At 38.6% G+C, this 19,041-nt stretch overlaps 1 protein-coding gene across 4 annotated transcripts in view; it reads left to right on the forward strand.

Moving 5' to 3' along the window:
- The first annotated feature begins 3,843 nt into the window (after positions 1–3,843).
- Catsperb (cation channel sperm associated auxiliary subunit beta) overlaps positions 3,844–19,041 on the forward strand; it is a 123,546-nt gene continuing 108,348 nt past the window's right edge. For 3 of the 4 annotated variants that reach the window (XR_004114351.1, XM_031356478.1, XM_031356480.1), the window contains exons 1-3: positions 3,844–4,003; positions 8,937–9,015; positions 14,552–14,640. Coding sequence is in view for 3 of the 4 variants with exons in the window: in XM_031356478.1 (XP_031212338.1) it covers positions 8,937–9,015; positions 14,552–14,640 (168 nt within the window). In the remaining variant the exon portion in view is untranslated. Of the gene's footprint in view, positions 4,004–5,735; positions 5,772–8,936; positions 9,016–14,551; positions 14,641–19,041 lie in introns of all 4 variants that reach the window. The other variant, XM_031356479.1, reaches the window with a different exon arrangement.

Raw genomic sequence — 19,041 nt, forward strand, 5'->3', positions numbered from 1 at the left:
GTTGAGTATAGGCTTTTGTAGGAGGATCTCATGATTTTTTGGATTTCCCCTGTTTCTGTTGTATGTCTCCCTTTTCATTCTTATTTTGTTAATTGGGATACTGTCTCTGTGCCCTCAGGTTAGTCTAGCTAAGGGTTTATCTATTTTGTTGATTTTCTCAAAGAACTGGCTCCTGCTTTGGTTGATTCTTTGTATAGTTCTTTTTGTTTCCGTTTGGTTGATTTCAGCCCTTAGTTTGATTATTTCCTGACATCTACTCCTCTTGTGTGTCTTTGCTTCTTTTTGTTCTAGAGGTTTCAGATGTGCTGTTAAACTGCTAGTGTATGCTCTCTCCAGTTTCCTTTTGGAGGTATTCAGAGATATGAGTTTTCCTCTTAGCACTGCTTTCATTGTGTCCTATAAGTTTTGGTGTGTTCTTGCTTCGTTTTCATTAAACTCTGAAGAGTCTCTAAATTTCTTTATTTATTCCTTTCTTGACCAAGTTGTCATTGAGTAGAGTGTTGTTCAACTTCCATGTGTATGTGAACTTTCTGTGTTTATGTTGTTCTTAAAGACCAGCGTTAAGCCATGGTGATCTGATAGGATGAATGGAATTATTTCAATCTTCTTTTATCTGTTGAGGCCTGTTTTGTGACTGACTATATGGTCAATTTTGGAGAAAGTACCATGAGGTGCTGAGAAGAAGGTATATTCTTTTGTTTTAGGATAAAATATTCTATAGATATATGTTAAATCCATTTGGTTAATAACTTCTGTTAGTTTCACTGTGTCTCTGTTTAGTTTGTGTATCCATGATCTGTCCATTGCTGAGAGTGGGGTGTTTAAGTCTCCCACTATTACTGTGTGAGGTGCAATGTGTACTTTGGGATTTAGTAGTGTTTCTTTTATGAATGTGGTTGCCCTTGCATTTGGAGCATAGATGTTCAGAATTGAGAGTTCTTCTTGGTAGATTTTTCCTTTGATGAATATGAAGTGTCCTTCCTTATTTTATTTTATTTTTTTGATAACTTTGGGTTGAAAGTAGATTTTTTTTTTTTTTATATAAGAATGGTTACTCTGGCTTTTTTCTTGGGACCATTTGCTTGCAGAATTGTTTTCCAGCCTTTTACTCTGAGGTAGTGTCTGTCCTTGTCACTGAGGTGGGTTTCCTGTACACAGTAAAATATTGAATCCTGTTTATGTATCCAGTCTGCTAGTCTATGCCTTTTTATTGGGAAACTGAGTCCATTAATATTAAGAAATATTAAGGAAAAATGATTGTCGCTGGCACTGTTAGTGACACTCTGTTATGTTTGCAGACAGAAATCTAACATGGCTGTCTTCTAAGAGAATCCACTCAGTAACTGACTCAGACAGATGAGATGCTCACAGCCAAACAGTGGATAGAGTTTAGGGACTCTTATAGAAAGAAGGATTGCAGCCCTTGGATGGTATAGGAACCCCACAGGAAGACCAAGAGAGTCAGCTAACCTGGACATTTGTGGCTCTCAGAGCCTGAGTCACCAACCAAAGAACATATATCTGCTTGATGTAGGTCTCCCCACACAAATGTAGCAGATGTACAACTTAGTCTTCATGTGGGTCTTGAACAACTGAAGGGGGATGAGGGTGGGAATGGGGGTGAGGGTTGCCAGGAGGGAGGCAGTGAGTATGATGTAATGTGAATTAGTTAAGAAATTAATTTTTTATGTCTATAATGAGTACAATGTAGCCGTCTTCAGACACACCAGAAGAGGGCATCAGATCCCATTACAGATGGTTGTAGCCACCATGTAGTTGCTGGGAACTGAACTCAGGACCTTTAGAAGAGCAGTCAGTGCTCTTAACTGCTGAGCCATCTCTCCAGCCCCCAAAATTAATTTTTTAAAAGAGAAAAAGTAAAAAAAAAAAAAAAAGAGAGAGAGAGAAAGTATATATCACTATTATAAAACCATCAGACATCGCTGTCCAATCGTCAATGACTAGACTATGAGAAACAAAACTAATTGCTTCTTCAACTAGTTAGTTTCAAAGGAAAAATTGAAAAACTGATTAGAAGGAGGGAAATGACTTGCTAACAGATTTAAATACTTGAAAAGTACATACACAGGACAGTTTTCAATGTCACACCTCAATGATGATCTGTGTGGATTACAGTGTCTTGTATTTATATTTATAATATCCTGTATTATAATTATAATAGGATTATAATGGAACTGAAAGATTCTTGTAGGTTACTTATATCATTGTTGTGATAACATTATATTACTAAATATTACTCATATTGGTAATCATGTTGGTGTAATCAAACTTGCCAGGCTACCAGTCATATAAAGTTCAGAACCTACACTTATGTAAAACTTAATGGTCACAAGAGATGACTAAGCATCTGGTTTATGTTAATTACTGCATTATAACTTTTTGCTATTCTATTAGTGTGTACTCCTACTTATAAATGAAAGTTTATTGTGTAAATAGTAGGCTGCAATATGTCCCAGATGTCTAAATCAGTTTCTGTATACCTTTTATCTTAATTACATCAAAAGTCCCCATGGAACAATTAATTGCCTTTTACAATGTAAATTTGTGTGAGTACTCTATGACTTTTGCTCAAGATGAAGTCCTGTAAGGACACATTTCCATGATGCATCCCTGATCTGAAGTGATATATGACTACCAATCAACCAGCAACAAAGTATGGATTTTATGGGATCTTGTTTCCTACAACCACAGGAAATTTTATGAATAATACAACTGAGGAAACATAAGCAGTCACTGAGTAGATGTATAGGAATCATTATTATTTTATAAAAAGACATTTTCTCTTAGAACTGAGCAATGGGGTTGAGTGGGTTGGGAATTCATTCATTCAACAGAGTACTTGTCAGACAAGCAAAAGGACCTGGGTTCAAGTTTTCAGCACCATTATAATATAGGTCACTGGGGAGGCAGCCAGAGGCAGATTCCTGATGTCCTATTACCTACTCAGTATCCTCATTCTGTGAGCTCCAGGTTCAGTGAGAGACTCTGTCTGGAAAATGCTTACCACCTTCTAGTGCAAGAAACAGCGGACAACAGAAAGGAGTCTCCAGTATCGCATCATTACTAGTAGAGATACTTTGTTGCGTTCTGCACTTTCTTTCTGGGTGAGGACTGACTTCTTTCATTCAAGTTCAAAAAAACAAGAGTATTTCTTACACAGGATCTTTCCAGGAACACATTAAACTGAGAGCAGTTTACTCCTGTGATATTTATACAAACAGATTTTATGTGGCCATGGGACAGTTCTTTTGAACTAAAACATGATTATAAAATAGGATTGACTAGCATCATTGCAACATTACTTGTCAGCTATGTGCCCAGTATGACTATTTGGTACTGAGGAACTCATTCGGACTTATGCTGGGGACCCTCAGTGAGCCTGCACACCTGACAAAGAGTATCCACACAGCAGTGACTGTGGGAGAAAATGGAAAAGTCTATGCCTGCACAGCTCTTCCAGTCTGTGCACCTTGTGTGCTTGCTTGTTTTTCTTTCAGTGAGTTCATTTGCAAGTCATTAGTTTTTAGGCCTATTTTTCTTTCAAGGCAGATATGAAGCTCTCTCTGATGGTTGCCTTTATCTTTACTGGATAGAGACAGAATGAGCCTTTGGTTGTTATGTTTTTCCTTAAGTACTCAGTAAGCACCTGAACACTCTAAAGTAGGTATTATATTAAGAATTATAGGTTTGGAGAACTACTACTTCTCATAACTTTTCACAGAAAGTCTCAGATACTCTGGATGGAGGCAGTCAGTTGGAAATTCCAACTGCTTATCCTTTAAGATTGTTCTTAGCAGGCTTCTGTACTTAGTAGCAGCTGATTGGCTGTTACCAAAGTTAGGTAGACTGCTAAGGCAGTTAACTGTGAAAACTCAGTTTTTGATACTTGGGGTCTTCAATCTGTAGAGAAGAAACAAAGCTAAGATATAAACAACAACACAAAACCAAAAGGAAAGGGAACAAGGAAGACATACAATTAAAGGTAATTATAGAGAAGGACACTTAAATAAGCTTCCTGCTTTAATGTTAATTTGATGTAATCACTTTTCTATGCCAATGGAATAGCTGCAAGTGATTCAAATGAGGAGAACCTAGGCTTCTTCTCTAGTTGAATTTACAATGTTCTTAATCACAGAAGAAAAATCATCCCAAATATCTGGTTTGTCTTAGACACTTGGTTAAATTGAGTTTTTGATACTGGAAATACAGTTTTTGAAACTAGATCTTCAGTCTACAGAGGAGACTCTACACAGAAGAAACATGGGTAAAAGATAAAAAGAAAAGGCAATGAGATAGTAATTAAAGGTAATTGTAGTAATGAATATTAAAATAAGCTCCCTGCTATAATATTAATTTAAAGTAATCGCTTTTCTATGACAATAGAATAGCTACAAATGAACCAGATGGAGAGAAGTTAGGCTCCTCCTTTCTTTCATATAGCTCTCAGTGTTTGTACCAGAGAAGAGGGAAATTCCTAATCTGTGACTTGTTATAGACAGTTATATAAAAGCACAATAATTAAAGGCATGGGTACAAGAGTTGCTCAGCTGTTAGTTTAACAGTTTAAGGTGAAAAAGGGGGGTGAAAGATTTTGTCATGTACCACTATGTAGTTTCAAGGTTGGATTCTGACTAGTGAAAGAAATGGTGTAATTGCCTGATAAGAAGTAACGTTTCAATGTAAGAAATTGAAATTTATATAACAGAACAAAGAAGTTGTACAACTAATAAAGTATTTTTCTATAATGAAGCTGTCAGGGACAGTAATTAAAGACAGGGAGGTGTAGCTGTGACAACAATCTTACTGACTATAAAGTTAACTTAGAGAAGCAACTTCCTGAAAAGTACTTCAATTGTTTAAGGCTAACTCAAGCTAAAATTTAGATGTCTCTCTTTATATGAAGTGACTGTTGAGGGAATTTCAAGTTAGGAAGGCTTGCTATATTAAGGGATAAAGAAGAGAAAGATAAGTGTCACCCAGTTTTCTGATAGGTCAACTATAGCCATATTTCTGATATCCTTGAATTTTTTACTTCCAGTGTTGATTAAACCCATGGAGTACAAAGATCATGGCTCCACGCTCATCTGTCCCTAGGTAGTAATGAACTTGAAATGTGTTTTTGTTAGTTACTTTTCTATTACTGTGATAAAATGACATTACCAAAGCAACTTTTAGAAGCAAGAGTATGTTTGGGCTTGTGGTTCCAGAGAGTTGGAATCTATGGCGGCAGAGCAAAGGCATGGAAAAAGAGCAGGAAGCTGAGGTCTCACACCTGGCACTACAAGTAGAAAACAGAGAGACAGAATACTCAAAGCAGACCTTGAGTGACACACTTCCTCCAACAAGGTGACATCTCCTAAAGTTCCTAACAGTGCCATGAATTGAGGACCAAGTGTTCAAGTGCCTGTTACTATGAGAGCAGATCATTCAGACCACTAGAAACAGTGCCATCAATTGAGGACCAAGTGTTCAAGTGTCTGATACTATGAGGGAGATCATTCAAATCACCAGTAACAGTGCCATCAATTGGGGACCAAGTGTCTGATACTATGAGGGCAGATCATTCAAACCACCAGGAACCCTAAAGTGCATTCTGTAACTAAATTCAAAGAATAAGTAGAAAGGCTGAATCCTGAAAAAGGGGGTGTGTAGTTAGTAAGAGTCATAGGGAACCTGAGCCCACTTCTGATGTGTCTCTCTTGTAACTCCTTCAGGTTTATTTCCTACATGAATGTTTAAAGTCTTTCACAGTAAGTTCTTAGTTCTTCTGTCAAAGATAAGCCATAGAGTAATACAATAAAATTAAATTAGCAATTTTATGTCTACCTAACAAAAAGAATTAGAGCAACATTGAGGATAACAATACTATAGGCCAAACAAACTGGAGACCTAGGGCATAATGGGTTTTCATTAAACTAAGGAGAAAAGCTCATTGAGTCTAATGGTGTTTTATCATTTAATTTAAATGGATAGGTAAATAATACACGATTTTTGACAAGAGCACTGCTTCTAAATTAAGCAATGACCATATCCCCACATAATTTTTAACTTATTCTTACACATAAACGTAATTGAGGCCAGCACCATGCTGGTATACTTTAACACAATAGTTCTTTCCTCTTGCCTTGCGACAACTTGTTTATGAGGGTGACTGAAAACATGGACTTTTTTTAAAAGTAGAGAAAACATGTTTTTATACAGTATTTACTGATCAGAGCTTCTCCACCACCAACTCCTAAATCCTTCTCATCTCCCTATCTTACTTCATACCTCTTTAGCCTTGTAACCCTTTAGGAAACAAACAGACAAGTAAAAGAAAAGAAAAAGAAAGAGAAAGAACACAAGAAATACACACAGAGGGACATACACACAAAGCTATAAAAACAAACTTAGAAAACTGTAACAGCCAAGCCAACGACCAGTAGGACAAAACCAAACCAAATCCAAAACAAACAAAGTAATATGAGATACAAAATTACCGTAGTTTATTTTGTGTTGGCTGTGTACTGCTAGACATAAGACTTACCCTGAAGTGTGGTTAGTATACCCAGTATTCCTCGTTTGAAAGAAACTAATTTTTCCTTTTCAAACTGTTGTCATTGAGAGATAGCTTCTTGGTTATGGATGGGAGCCCATGTACATTCCCCTCCTCAATGCTGGGATCCCAGCTGGCTTTAATCTGCCCATGCCCTGTACATGCTGAGAGTGTCCGTGAGTTCATAAGTAGATCGGTTCTGGTGTGTCAGGCAGATACTGTTTCATTGGAGTCACCCATCACCTCTGGCTCTTAAAATCTATTTACCTCCTCTTTTACATGGCTCTCCCAGAGCCTTGAAGGGGGTGGTTTGATGAAAACACCTCCTTTAGAACTGAATACTACAAAATCTCTCACACTTAGCACATTGTCCCATTGTGGATCTCTGTGTTAATTCCCATCTATTGCATTAGGGAGTTTCTCTGGTGATGGCTGAGTTGAGGCACTCATCTATAGGGACAGTAGAAATTTGATAGGCGTCAATGTTATTTGGCTTTCCCCTAGTCCCATTACCTATTCTGCCTCAGGTTCTTGGCAATCTGAGCAGTGCTAGAGTTCTATCTCATTGGATTTAACTGAGGGTTTTTTTTATATAGGGCTGGTGGATGCCTTTATCCTCCAATAGCTTGCAAAAGTACCTTTCAGTACTATGAACTCTAGTTGGTAGAGATGAAGGCTCTAGGCAACAACTTGACTTTTTCTTGTTCAATGAGATATGTTAAGTGTTGTTTTCTAAAATAAGACTTTCTCCACATTAGTTTGTGGAGAACAAATGATACATGTACTTTTAAAAGTTTTCAAAGGTTGTGTGGTGGTACATGCTTTTGAAATCCTGGAACATGGAGGCAAAGGTAGGCCTGTCTCTGTGGTTTGAAGAACAGACTGGTGTCTCTAGTGAGCTGCAGCCTAGCACAGTGAGACCCTTTATCTAAAAAATAACTGAATAAATAAAAGAATACCTCCCTGATATTACAAAAATGATAAATTCAGAATTTCAATGGACATTTGAACACTTTGTCATTAAATATTCTTAAATTAAGTGAATCAAATTTTGAAGGAGGGAAACCCCTAATTAGATGTGCAGATATCAAGAGCTCTCCAGGGTCTGAGATTTCAGTCTACTTAAAGTTGACAAGTCAGTTTAGTGCCTGCTTTCCTAGATGCTGGCAAAAGACATTAGATCCATAGGTTAGAGACAAAAGGCATCATTACTCACAGAGAAAAGCACAGGCAGAGTGTCAGCATGAAGCTCTTTTCAATTCCTTTACTTCTAAAGTCCAACAGCATTTTCTAAGGTTCCACACAAAGCACCACATACTTGGCAAATTTAGCCAAAGAATTTTTTTCCACAAGTATGGAGGTCAGAAGTTTGAGGTCAAAAGGCTTCCATGGTTGATTTCTTCTAGGGGCCATGAGAGAATGATCTGTTCTGGACTCTCATAAATTTGTAGATGATTATCTTGACTCTGTCTTTGCCTCAACTTTCCTTTGTGTAACTCTGTGCCCAAGTTACTCAGCTTCTAAGGACACTAGACATCTTCAGTTAGAGCATTGCCAATGACCTTATTCTCTGACTAGGATCACATTATAGGGATTATTACTTGAGTATGTGAATTTTGTTATAAATGATACATTCACAGGTAATGAGATGCATCACAGAGGAAGAAACACTAATATTAGGAGAGTCACCATAGAAACTTGCCTGGTGTTGCAACTCCCTTACATCTGTTTGCTTGAAACAGGAACCTGTGAAAAAGCCATGGATAAAGAGCAGCGGAGACTTGCATTCTCGCTGTAGACAGAACATGCAAGAATGCTTGGAACTATGTAGACTATCTCTCTCAAAATATTGTTAGAATAGTAAAAAACTATATATATATATATGTGTGCACACACACACACACACACACACACACACAAGTATGTGTGTGTTTGTCATCTCTGTCTTCCCTAGTGTGTTTATTGATCCAGGTTCTGGATCATATACTTGATCTAAGATCATAAATCTCACTTCTCACACAGCTATCTATATTGAGGAAAATCCTGAGCCCTGCTCCCGCTGTCTCTCACAATGACAATAGTTTTATGTGTTTTAAATCCTGAATAGGAGATTTAGAATTTGGTAACGTGCTGTACATCTGCTTCAGGGTTGTGTTTGTTGGCCAATTTTGATTTGGGTGCTGGGCTCAAACCCAGGGCTGTCTGCTTAGCAGGTAAGCACTCAAACTCCAGCCTTATCATCTGGTTTTGTCCCAAATAGAAAATAAGTTTTTATTTGAAATGATGCTTCCTTACCTCTTTGTAGTATCTTCTACTTTTGAAGACTCAAAATAGTATTTTCAGAATAACTGAATGGAATAATTTATACTCATTTCAACAGATGGAACCACCAGTTACATATGTCACGCTTTTGCTTTTGAATGTATTTGAATTTTCATCAGGAATAATACATAATAGTGGTAAGTTTCAGACTATAATTAGTTATTTCCCTCTTAGGTATTCATATTCATATTCCTTCCCCATTTAGTTATAATGTTTTTCATTTAGCATTCCATTCTGGAAAGTTTTCTTGTCATTCTCATGTATTACCTATTTACTCTGGCACAGTTGTGTACTAAGATAATTGTGAACCCATTGTTACTAAGTTGTGTCTGCAGACCTTTGCTATAATACTTCTCACCTCCAAGTCATAGAAAGTTCCACATTAAAAGAAGAAGAATTTTTTTTTTCCTTCGGGACAGGGTTTCTCTGTGTAGCCCTGACTGTCCTGGAACTCACTCTGCAGACCAGGCTGGCCTCGAACTCAGAAATCCATCTTCCTCTGCCTCCCAAGTGCTGGGACTAAAGGTGTGCTCCACCACTGCCCAGCTAATTTATTGTTTTAATAGATGTAAAATTCTTGTGTGAATGCGTGAGTTTTTGGGCTAGTCAACTAAAAGTAGAATTTTGTGAAAGAAATATGGAAATGAAAGTAGGTTGTGAAACTTTTATAAAAGAAAATTTTAATAAGGAAATAGAAAAATCCACATATGTGTGTATTGTTTTAAATTTTACAATAGAATTTATTTTTTTAAGGTTTATTTATTTTATTTAAATGAATATACTGTAGCTGTCTTCAGACACACCAGAAGAGGGCATCAGACCCATTAAAGATGGTTGTGAGCCACCATGTGGTTGCTGGAAATTGAACTCAGGACCTCTGGAAGAGCAGTCAATGCTCTTAACCAAGGAGCCATCTCTCCAGCCCCAGAATTTTATTGTTAAAGACAAGATAAATTCACATTCATATTGTGCATATTTGTGAGACACTCCTGTATCCTAGAGTGTATGTTAGGATACAATGGTGTTTAATAAGTGGGTAGACAGAATTGAGACCTTCTATCCAAAGACGTGTTGCAGAATTGATGAGATATTTATTATCCAGGTTTTTAGTTCTCACATTGTAGTAGAAGGTACCCAACATACATGTGGATATAAGCCAATCTTGGAGAGTCTTAGAAGGAGGCATGTCAGAGAAAAGAGTGACTGCTTTTGGCTATGGAGAAGCAAGTAGGTTGTTAAGGCAGGCTTTATATAAAAGAGAACAGTCTATCTAAGACTTTCAAATGGGTCTAATATGTATATGCACATGTGGGGAAGAGAATTCTTTAAAGGTAGCAAAATGACACACGATACATAATAGGTTTTGTTTTGCTTTGTTTTGTTTTGTTTTCGAGACAGGGTTTCTCTGTGTAGCCCTGTCTGTCCTGGAACTCACTTTGTAGACCAGGCTGGCCTTGAACTCAAAAATCTGCCTTGTCGCTACCTCCCAAGTGCCAGGACTAAAGGTGTGTGCCACCACTGCCTGGCAATACATAATAGTTTGATGGAGGTAACTTGAAGAGTTTGTGAGGGAAGTGCATAGTTCAGCCTGACAATTCAACTATTTGGTAAGACTGGGAACTAGTGTATATCAAAGGTCCTTACACCTGAGGCAAAGGAATATTGATGTCAAACTACAATCATTGGGAGGCTATATACACATACAGATATATATATATATATATATATATATATATATATATATATATATATATATATATATAGGCAAACTTGAGAATAACACTGAAACAATCATATGGTACAAACAATGTTCAGTATAAAGGATATTTATCCCTACTTCTTATTTAAATCTAATAAACTAAGTAGGATAGTGATATACCATAGCTGGAATTTGGATCAATATGGCAACGTAGGGTGAGAAACCCTTTTTCCCTGCTTTGTTATATTCTGTGGCTGCTGATGTTCTTAATCTAACAAAGGACAGACCAACAAGGGAAAAACACATGAATTTCATTTGATATAAATATTTTATGGAACATTGAGATCTTTGAGGAAAGTAGTGAGTTCCTAAAGAATTGGTTAACACAATAAGCTAATGTACCATATAAAAAAAAAAAAGAGTAACAAGTTAGGGCGATGGGAGAAGAAAAGGAGGTTTGGAGATGATTAACAGAGGATTAATCTATTAGGAAATATATAGGAGGGAAATGATGGAAGATAAACACTGTTTTAGTAGGTTTGAGCAGACTCGATGACATTTCTTTTTTTTTGGAGATAGGAAAAGTACAGTTTAAGCTTGAAATAATCCCCATGCCAAAGTGGCTTATGTTTAGTGTAGCATTTTCTGATCTCTTCCAACAGCACTGTGTAATCTGAGTTGTTGGTGAGAGAAGGGAGTTTTGTTGCCTCTGGTTACATGTTCATTGCTATACCTGTGTAACTGTGATCAGAACAATGAATGCATTTAATAAACGACACTGGTTCTCCAAGTTTGTCCCGGAGTGTCACCTTGTTCTACTTGGAACAGACCATCCCTCAGGAATTACACTTTTGTGATGTCTAAAAATGTTAAAGATGTCACCTCTCTGGATCCATTTTTCCTAGTCACTTAAATATTATTACCATTCTAGTGTTAAAAATCTAGTAAACTCTATGCTCTGAGGGTGTCTAGAAAGATTTTCATGCAAAGGCACAGACCTGGAATTTGTTTCTGTCTCTGGCCACAACATATTTTTGACTTATGGTTTGCACCCCAGCATCAAAACAGCCTGCTGATGTGGCACACAACTCTCAAAATGAAACAAGTCAAGACTATCAGTTAATTTCACTGAAAAACAGTAGATAACTTTTTAAAACATTTTAATTAATTAATTTTTTTACACTCCACATATTATTCCCTGCACCACCACTGCCATCCACCCTCCTACTGTTCCACATCTCATACCTGCTCCCCACCTCCTGTCTCCATGTGGATGTCCCCATCCCCACCTCACCTGACCCCTAAACTTCCTGGGGCCTCCAACACAGACCTGGAAGTCTTCTACTTTATGTGTGTTGGGGGCCTCCTATCAGCTGGTGTATGCTGTCTGGTTGGTGGTCCAGTGTTGGAGAGATCTCAGGGGTCCAGATTAATTGAGAATGCTGGTCCTCCTGCAGGATCGCCCTTCTCCTCAGCTTCTTTTAGCCTTCCCTAATTCAACCACAGGGGTCAGCTGCTTCTGGCCATTGGTTGGGTGCAAATACCTGTATGTGACTCTTTCAGCTGCTTGTTGGGTCTTTCAGAGGGCAGTCATGGATAAGTCCCTTTTTGTGAGCACTCCATCGCCTCAGTAACAGTGTCAGTCCTTGGGACCTCCCCTTGAGCTGGATCCCATTTGGGCCTGTCTCTTCCTCAGACTCCTCTCCATTTCCATCCCTGTAATTTTTTCAGACAGGAACAATTATGGGTCAGAGTTGTGACTGTGGGATGACACCCCTCTCCCTCATTTGATGCCCTGTCTTCCTGCTGGAGGTGGGCTCTATAAATTCCCTCTCCCTACTGTTGGGCATTTCATCTAAGGTCGCTCCTTTTGAATCCTGAGAGTCTCTCACCTTCCAGGTCTCTAGTGAATTCTGGAGGGTCCCCCCAACCTCCTACCTCAAGAGGATGCCTGTTTCCATTCTTTCTGTTGGCCCTCCGGGCTTCAGTCCTTTTCCCTCAGCCAATACTAGATCAGGTTCCCCTCTCCCCCCTTCCCCTCCCCTCTTTCCCCACCCCGGTGATCCACTTTCCCTCCCAGGTCCCTCCCTCCATCCCCACTTGTGATTGCTTTCTTTTCAGTCCCTCCCAAGTGGGACTGAGGCATCCTCACTTGAGCACTTCAGCTTGTTGATCTTTTTGAGTTTTGTGGACTGTATCTTGGGTATTCTGTAGGTTTTTGTTTTGTTTTGTTTTGGTTTTTTTTGCTAATACCACTTATTAGTGAGGTCATAACATGCATAGGTAACTTTTATTTGAGGAAGATCAAAGTAAGCTAAAAATCTGTGCTAAATACAGAAGTTAAGAGCATCTGGGAGCATTTAGGGTGGGCTTGGGTATAAGTTCTAGTTCCTCCTCCTTGGTTTAATGTTTCAAGTCTGTTTCACGTCTGGCTTTAACCGTTGAACCTTTATGCTTCCACACTGTAGATAGGGAGGGAGAAGCTATAAGGTGTCCCTGGCCTTACCTAGCAGATTTTGATATGACAATCACACAACTGCACCTTCTAGATCCAGCATATATAAAGCTTACCCTCCATCAGTAGATGCTTCACCAGGTCCTTCATACCCCTCCTGCTCCACTGTACTACTAGCCATGTCAGAGCTACAGTAGTTCCAATCTTGGAAAAGTACTTCCATGGCCCTAATAGTTGTGCATTCTTTCACCAACTCCATGGACATATTCAGTCATGCCTTAAAATACTTTCTGCTGAGATCCAGCTGTGATTCCAAAATAATTTTGAGATCAAGACTCTAGGTGACCTTAAGCTTGTATGTTCTGCTAGCAACCTAAAAGAAACACACACACACACACACACACACACACACACACACACACACACATACACGTATGTATATATACATACGTGTGTGTGTGTGCTTGTCCAGCAAATTATGGTTGTGAAGGGTTTCTAAAATAACTGTCTTCCTCACAGTGCCATGCCTTATCTTACCTGCCAAAGGACCCCTGTTGTTTTGCTAAGGAGAAGTCCAAGCCTGTGTTCCAAACTAGAGAGTTACATGTTACATTTCTATTATACCCATTACAGCCTTGTTCCTCCAAGACAAGGTGAATGGGCTATCCTTCTAACCTCTGCCTGCCAGTTGTTCTCTATGAGCTGGACATTTCCTCTCTAGTCTGGTGTGATGGTCTAAATCTCTAATCCCAGCACTTAATAGGGTGTTGATAGGAAGGAGTCAGTTATTCAGAGGAGAGCCTGAACTACATAACGAGTTCATGACAAGCCAGGACAAGACTATGAAATCCTGTCACAAAGGCACCAAATCTTTCTCCACATTCCAGCTTTTAATAATCTTATGCTCATAACAAGAGTGAGGAACTGAAGAGTCATGACATGGTTTTTGTCACACTGTGCGAACTTGAAATCATGGTCCAGCATACCCTGCACTATATTTTAATGCTTTAGCCTGTCAGAGACACATGCATCACATGACCTTAAGAAATAATTTTTCTTTTACTATAGTCAGGACCATTGTTCAGTTGTCAGTTTGTGTAAGGAGTGACATTACCATTCTTTTCAAGTGATGAGAGATTTTTAAACAAGCAAATAAACAAAGTAACATCAAGTTTAATGCTTTAACCCCATAAGTTGTTTCTGACCCCTGATAGTGTAACTTTAAGAAGAAAGAAGTGCAAGATTTGAGTTTTCTCTAAAGTCAGTGAATTCAAAATTATAATTCTGTTTTTGTGAAGGATGGGAAAGTAACTTAGACATGATCTCCTGTAGTCAAGAATGGCTTCTGACTATTGATCCTCCTGCCTCCAATGCTTGAGAGGTAGAAGTACAGACGTACAGCTCCATACCTAGCTTTAAATGTACGATTCTTCTTTTAAAATGTTTTGTCAATTCCATAAAATGTGGTGCCTTTTACATAAGTCTTTCTACCTTGATCTTTTTCTTTTTATATATTTAGGTAAGGAGCGAACTTACTTTTCTTGTTCCGGTGATGGGATCCTCACAGGCCTGCATACAATCAAGTTGTTCCTTACCACTGACAATTTGGTAAAGTCCTTCAACTGCATGTATTATAATAGCATTTTAGGTTCCTTTTAAGCCCATGTAGGAAAGCTATGACACTGTACTCTCTCAAGTACTGTCCGCTGTCCATTTAGGAAGCTGAGGTTTTATGGAATTGTTTCTGTAGTTAGATAGGGAAGTATATATTCATTTAGTATTGAGTGACTTGTATGGCCATGCTCTGTGGCTGGTATAAGCAAATGATGCTTACCTTTCTTTCATAAATAGCTGCCACACTCTTCATCTGATGCGAATCCAATGTGTTGTTTTGAAGATTTACAGAAGTAGCCTGTCAGAGAAACATACCTCACATGACCTTAAATAATTTTTTTCTTGTATAACAAGGACCATGTAGCAATTGCAATTTTGTAGAAGGAGTGATAGTAGTACCCTTTCATTTAACTGTTGGGAGAATTTTCAACAAATAAGCAAAATTAAATAAAACAGAATATTAAGATACTCATTGGGTAAAGGGTAACCCAACAATAGAGTGCTTGCCTACTATATTCAAAGCCTTGGGTTCAACACACAAATACACACACACATACACACACATGCACAAGCATACACACATACACACACACACATGCACACAATTGTAATTTTTTTAAATATCAAACTTCTCCAACACCTGTGTTTCCACTCCCCCTTCACTGTTTTAGTCTATGATTGATGCTATTATTTATCCTCTTAGTCTATCTTTCCCTCCATCTACCCACAAATTTACCCACTATTCTAATCAACAAATTTGTCTTCCTACCATCCCTATCATGAATATAAATTATAAGAAAGAAGCTGGAATCTTATATGTTTTATTTCTTCTATATCACCTGTACCTTCACCTCTGCACAAATTATAGTAGATATCTTATATGCTGTGGTTGATCATGGCCTCCTTCATTCTCACAATATATTCTTTTCAGTTAAGAATTACCTATTTTATTTTCTGTGCTTGAGTGTTTTCACTGCATGTATATATGTATATCATGACTAATGCTTACACAGGTCAGAAGAGGTTGTTGGCTTCCTCAGAACTAGAGTTACAAACAGTTATGAACATGTGGGCTGAGAATAGAGCCCAGATTCTCTACATGAGGATCAAGTGCTCTTAACTTTGAATCTATCTCTCTGGTTCTATGCAAAGTATACTTTTTCCCCCATTAATTTATTATTCACTTTACATTCCTATTGCAGCCCCCTCTTCTCAGAGGCCCCAATTCACATAGTCTGTCCTCCAACCCCCCCTTCTCTTTTAAGAAGTGCAAGGAGCCCCTTTGAGTACCAACACACCCTAGTACATAATGTCACTGCAGGTCTAGGCACATCCTCTCCCACTGAGGCCACATAAGGCAGCCAGGTTAGGGGCACAGGATCTAGAGGCAGGCAGAAGGATCAGTGAGAGGGGAGCCTGCATGAAAACCAAGCTGGATATCTGCTACATATGTGATGGGGTCCAGCCCATGTATCCTCTTTGGTTGGTGGTTCAGTCTCTCTGTCCCCACAAAGTTCCAGATTAGTTGATTCTTTTGGTCTCCATGTGGAGTCCCTATCTGCTCAGGGTCCCTCAATCCTTCCCCCATATCTTCTACATGAATTCCCTGAGCTCAATCTAATGTTTGGCTTTGGTTCTCTGCATCTGTTTTCATCAGCTGCTGGGTGGAACTTCTCAGAGGACAGTTATGCTAGGGTTCATGTCTCCAAGCATAACACAGTATTATTAATAGTGTCAGCAACCATCTGGTTTGCACTTGTACCTGGTTGCAGACCCTGGGCTCTGACTCTCCACCCACTCCACCCACACCCAGAGGCAACTTGACCCCCAGGAACTCTGACACACCCAGAATCTTAGGTTCACCGGATTACAGAGACAGCTGAACTCCCAGGAGTTCTGTCACAACCAGGATCACAGAATTACAGGCTCACAGCAAGGCTAGTTAGCACCAGAGATAGCCAGATGATGAGAGAAAAGCACAAGAATATAAGCAACAGAAACCAATGCTACTTGGCAACTTCAGAACTCAGTTCCCCCACCACAGCAAGCCTTGGATAACCCAACACACCAGAAAAGCAAGATACAGATTTAAAATCTCATCTTATGAATATGACAGAGGACTTTAAGCCAGACATACATAACTCCCTTAAAAAATACAGGAGAGTACTGGTAAACAAGTAGAATCCCTTAAGGAGGAAACACATAAATCTCTTAAAGAAATATAGGAAAACGCAATCAAAGAGATGAAGGAATTAAACACAACCATCCAGGATATAAAAATGAAAATAGAAACATTAAAGAAAGCACAAAGGGAGACAAACCTGGAGATGGAAAATCTAAGAAAGACAGCAGGAGTCACAGGTGCAAGCATCAGCAACCGAATATAAGAGATAGAAGAGAGAATCTCAGATGTAGAAGATATCAGAGAAGACATTGACACAACAATCAAAGAAAATACAAAAATCATAAAGCTCCTAACTCAAAATATTCAAGAAACCCAGGACACAATGAAAAGACCAAGCCTGCCGGGTGGTGATGGCACATGCCTTTAATCCCAGCACTTGGGAGGCAGAGGCAGGCAGATTTCTGAGTTCGAGGCCAGTCTGGTCTCCAGAGTGAGTTTCAGGACAGCCAGGGCTACACAGAGAAACCCTGTCTCGAAAAACCAAAAACCAACCAACCAACCAACCAACCAACCAACCAACCAAAAAAAAAAAGCCTAAGCATAATAGTTATAGAAGAGAGAGAAGATTACCAACTTAAAGGTCCAGGAAACATCTTTGACAACATTGTAGTAGAAAACTTCCTTAACCTAAAGAAGGAGATGCCCATAAACATACAAGAAGCCTACAGAAGACCAATTAGATTGGAACAAGAAAGAAATTCTTTCCATCACATAATTATCACAACAGCAAATGCGTAGAGCAAAGAAAGAATATTAAAAGTGGTAAGGGAAAAAGATCAAGTAACATGTAATGGCAGAACTATCAGAATTACACTATACCTCTCTACAGAGACTATAAAACCAGAAGAGTTTGGGCAGATGTCATAAAGATTCTAAAAGAACAAAAATGCCAGCCCAGGCTACTATACTGTTAAATACTATACTATTTAACAGATATCAATTACTATAGAGAAACCAAGATTTTCTATGACAAAACCAAATTTAAATAGTATCTGTCCACTAATTCGTGCCTTCAGAGGATAATAGAAGAAAAACTCCAACACAAGGAGGTAAACTACACCCAAGAAATTAGTCTTCTCACAACACCCCACCCCCCAAAAATAACTACACAAACATAATTCCACCTGTAACCACAAAAATAACAGGAAGCAACAACCATTGGTCCTTAATATTTCTCAACAGTAATGGACTCAGTTCCTCAATAAAAAGACTCAGGCTAACATAATGGATATGTAAGGAGGAGCTAACATTTTGCAACATAGAGAAACACACCTCAGTGACCAGGACAGACACTACCTCAGAGGCTGGAAAACAATTTTCCAAGCAAATGGTCCTGTGAAACAAGCTTGTGTAACAATTCTTATATCCAATAAAATAGACTTTCAACCAAAAGTTATCAAAAAAGATGGGCAGGGACATTACATACCGATCAAAGGAAAAATCCACCAAGATGAACTCTCAATTCTAAACATGTATGATCCAAATGCAAGGGCACCCACATTTGTAAAAAAAACATTACCAAAGTTTAAAGCACATATTGAACCTCACATAATAGTGGGAGAAGTCAATATACCACACTCACCAATGGACACATCGTGGAAAAAGAAACTAAACAGAAACACAGTGAAACTAACAGTTATGGACCAAATGAATTTAACAGATATCAATGGAAAATTTAACTCTAAAACAAAAGATTGCACCTTCTTCTCAGCACCTCATGGTACCTTCTCCAAAACTGACCATGTAACCAGACACAAAACAAGTCTCAACCAATCCAGGCACATTGAATTTATCCCAATAGAGGGCACTCTATTGGGCCACCATGGACATGTTGTTTTAATAACAACAAAAACAACAGAAACTCCATGTACTCCTGGAAGCTAATAGTGTCAGGGAATGGTTCTTGACCATGGAATGGGTCTCAAGTTGAGCCAGACATTGGTTGACCATTCCCTTCTTCTCTGTTCAATCTTTTTCCCCGAACATCTTACAGGCAGGAAAAAATTGGGAACAAAGGTTTTGTGATTGTTTGGTGTCCTTTTTCCTTTCGTGGGAGTCCTGCCTGCTATAAGATATTAGGGTTGTTGCAGTTTCTGGCTATTAGAAATAAAACTTGTATGAGCCCAACCCTATATTGGATATTAGAGGGCTAATATCCAATGTATACAAAGAACTCAAGAAGTTAGACTCCAGAGAACTAAATAACCCTA

Source organism: Mastomys coucha, unplaced genomic scaffold (assembly GCF_008632895.1).
Source record: "Mastomys coucha isolate ucsf_1 unplaced genomic scaffold, UCSF_Mcou_1 pScaffold6, whole genome shotgun sequence".
Lineage (NCBI taxonomy): Eukaryota > Metazoa > Chordata > Mammalia > Rodentia > Muridae > Mastomys > Mastomys coucha.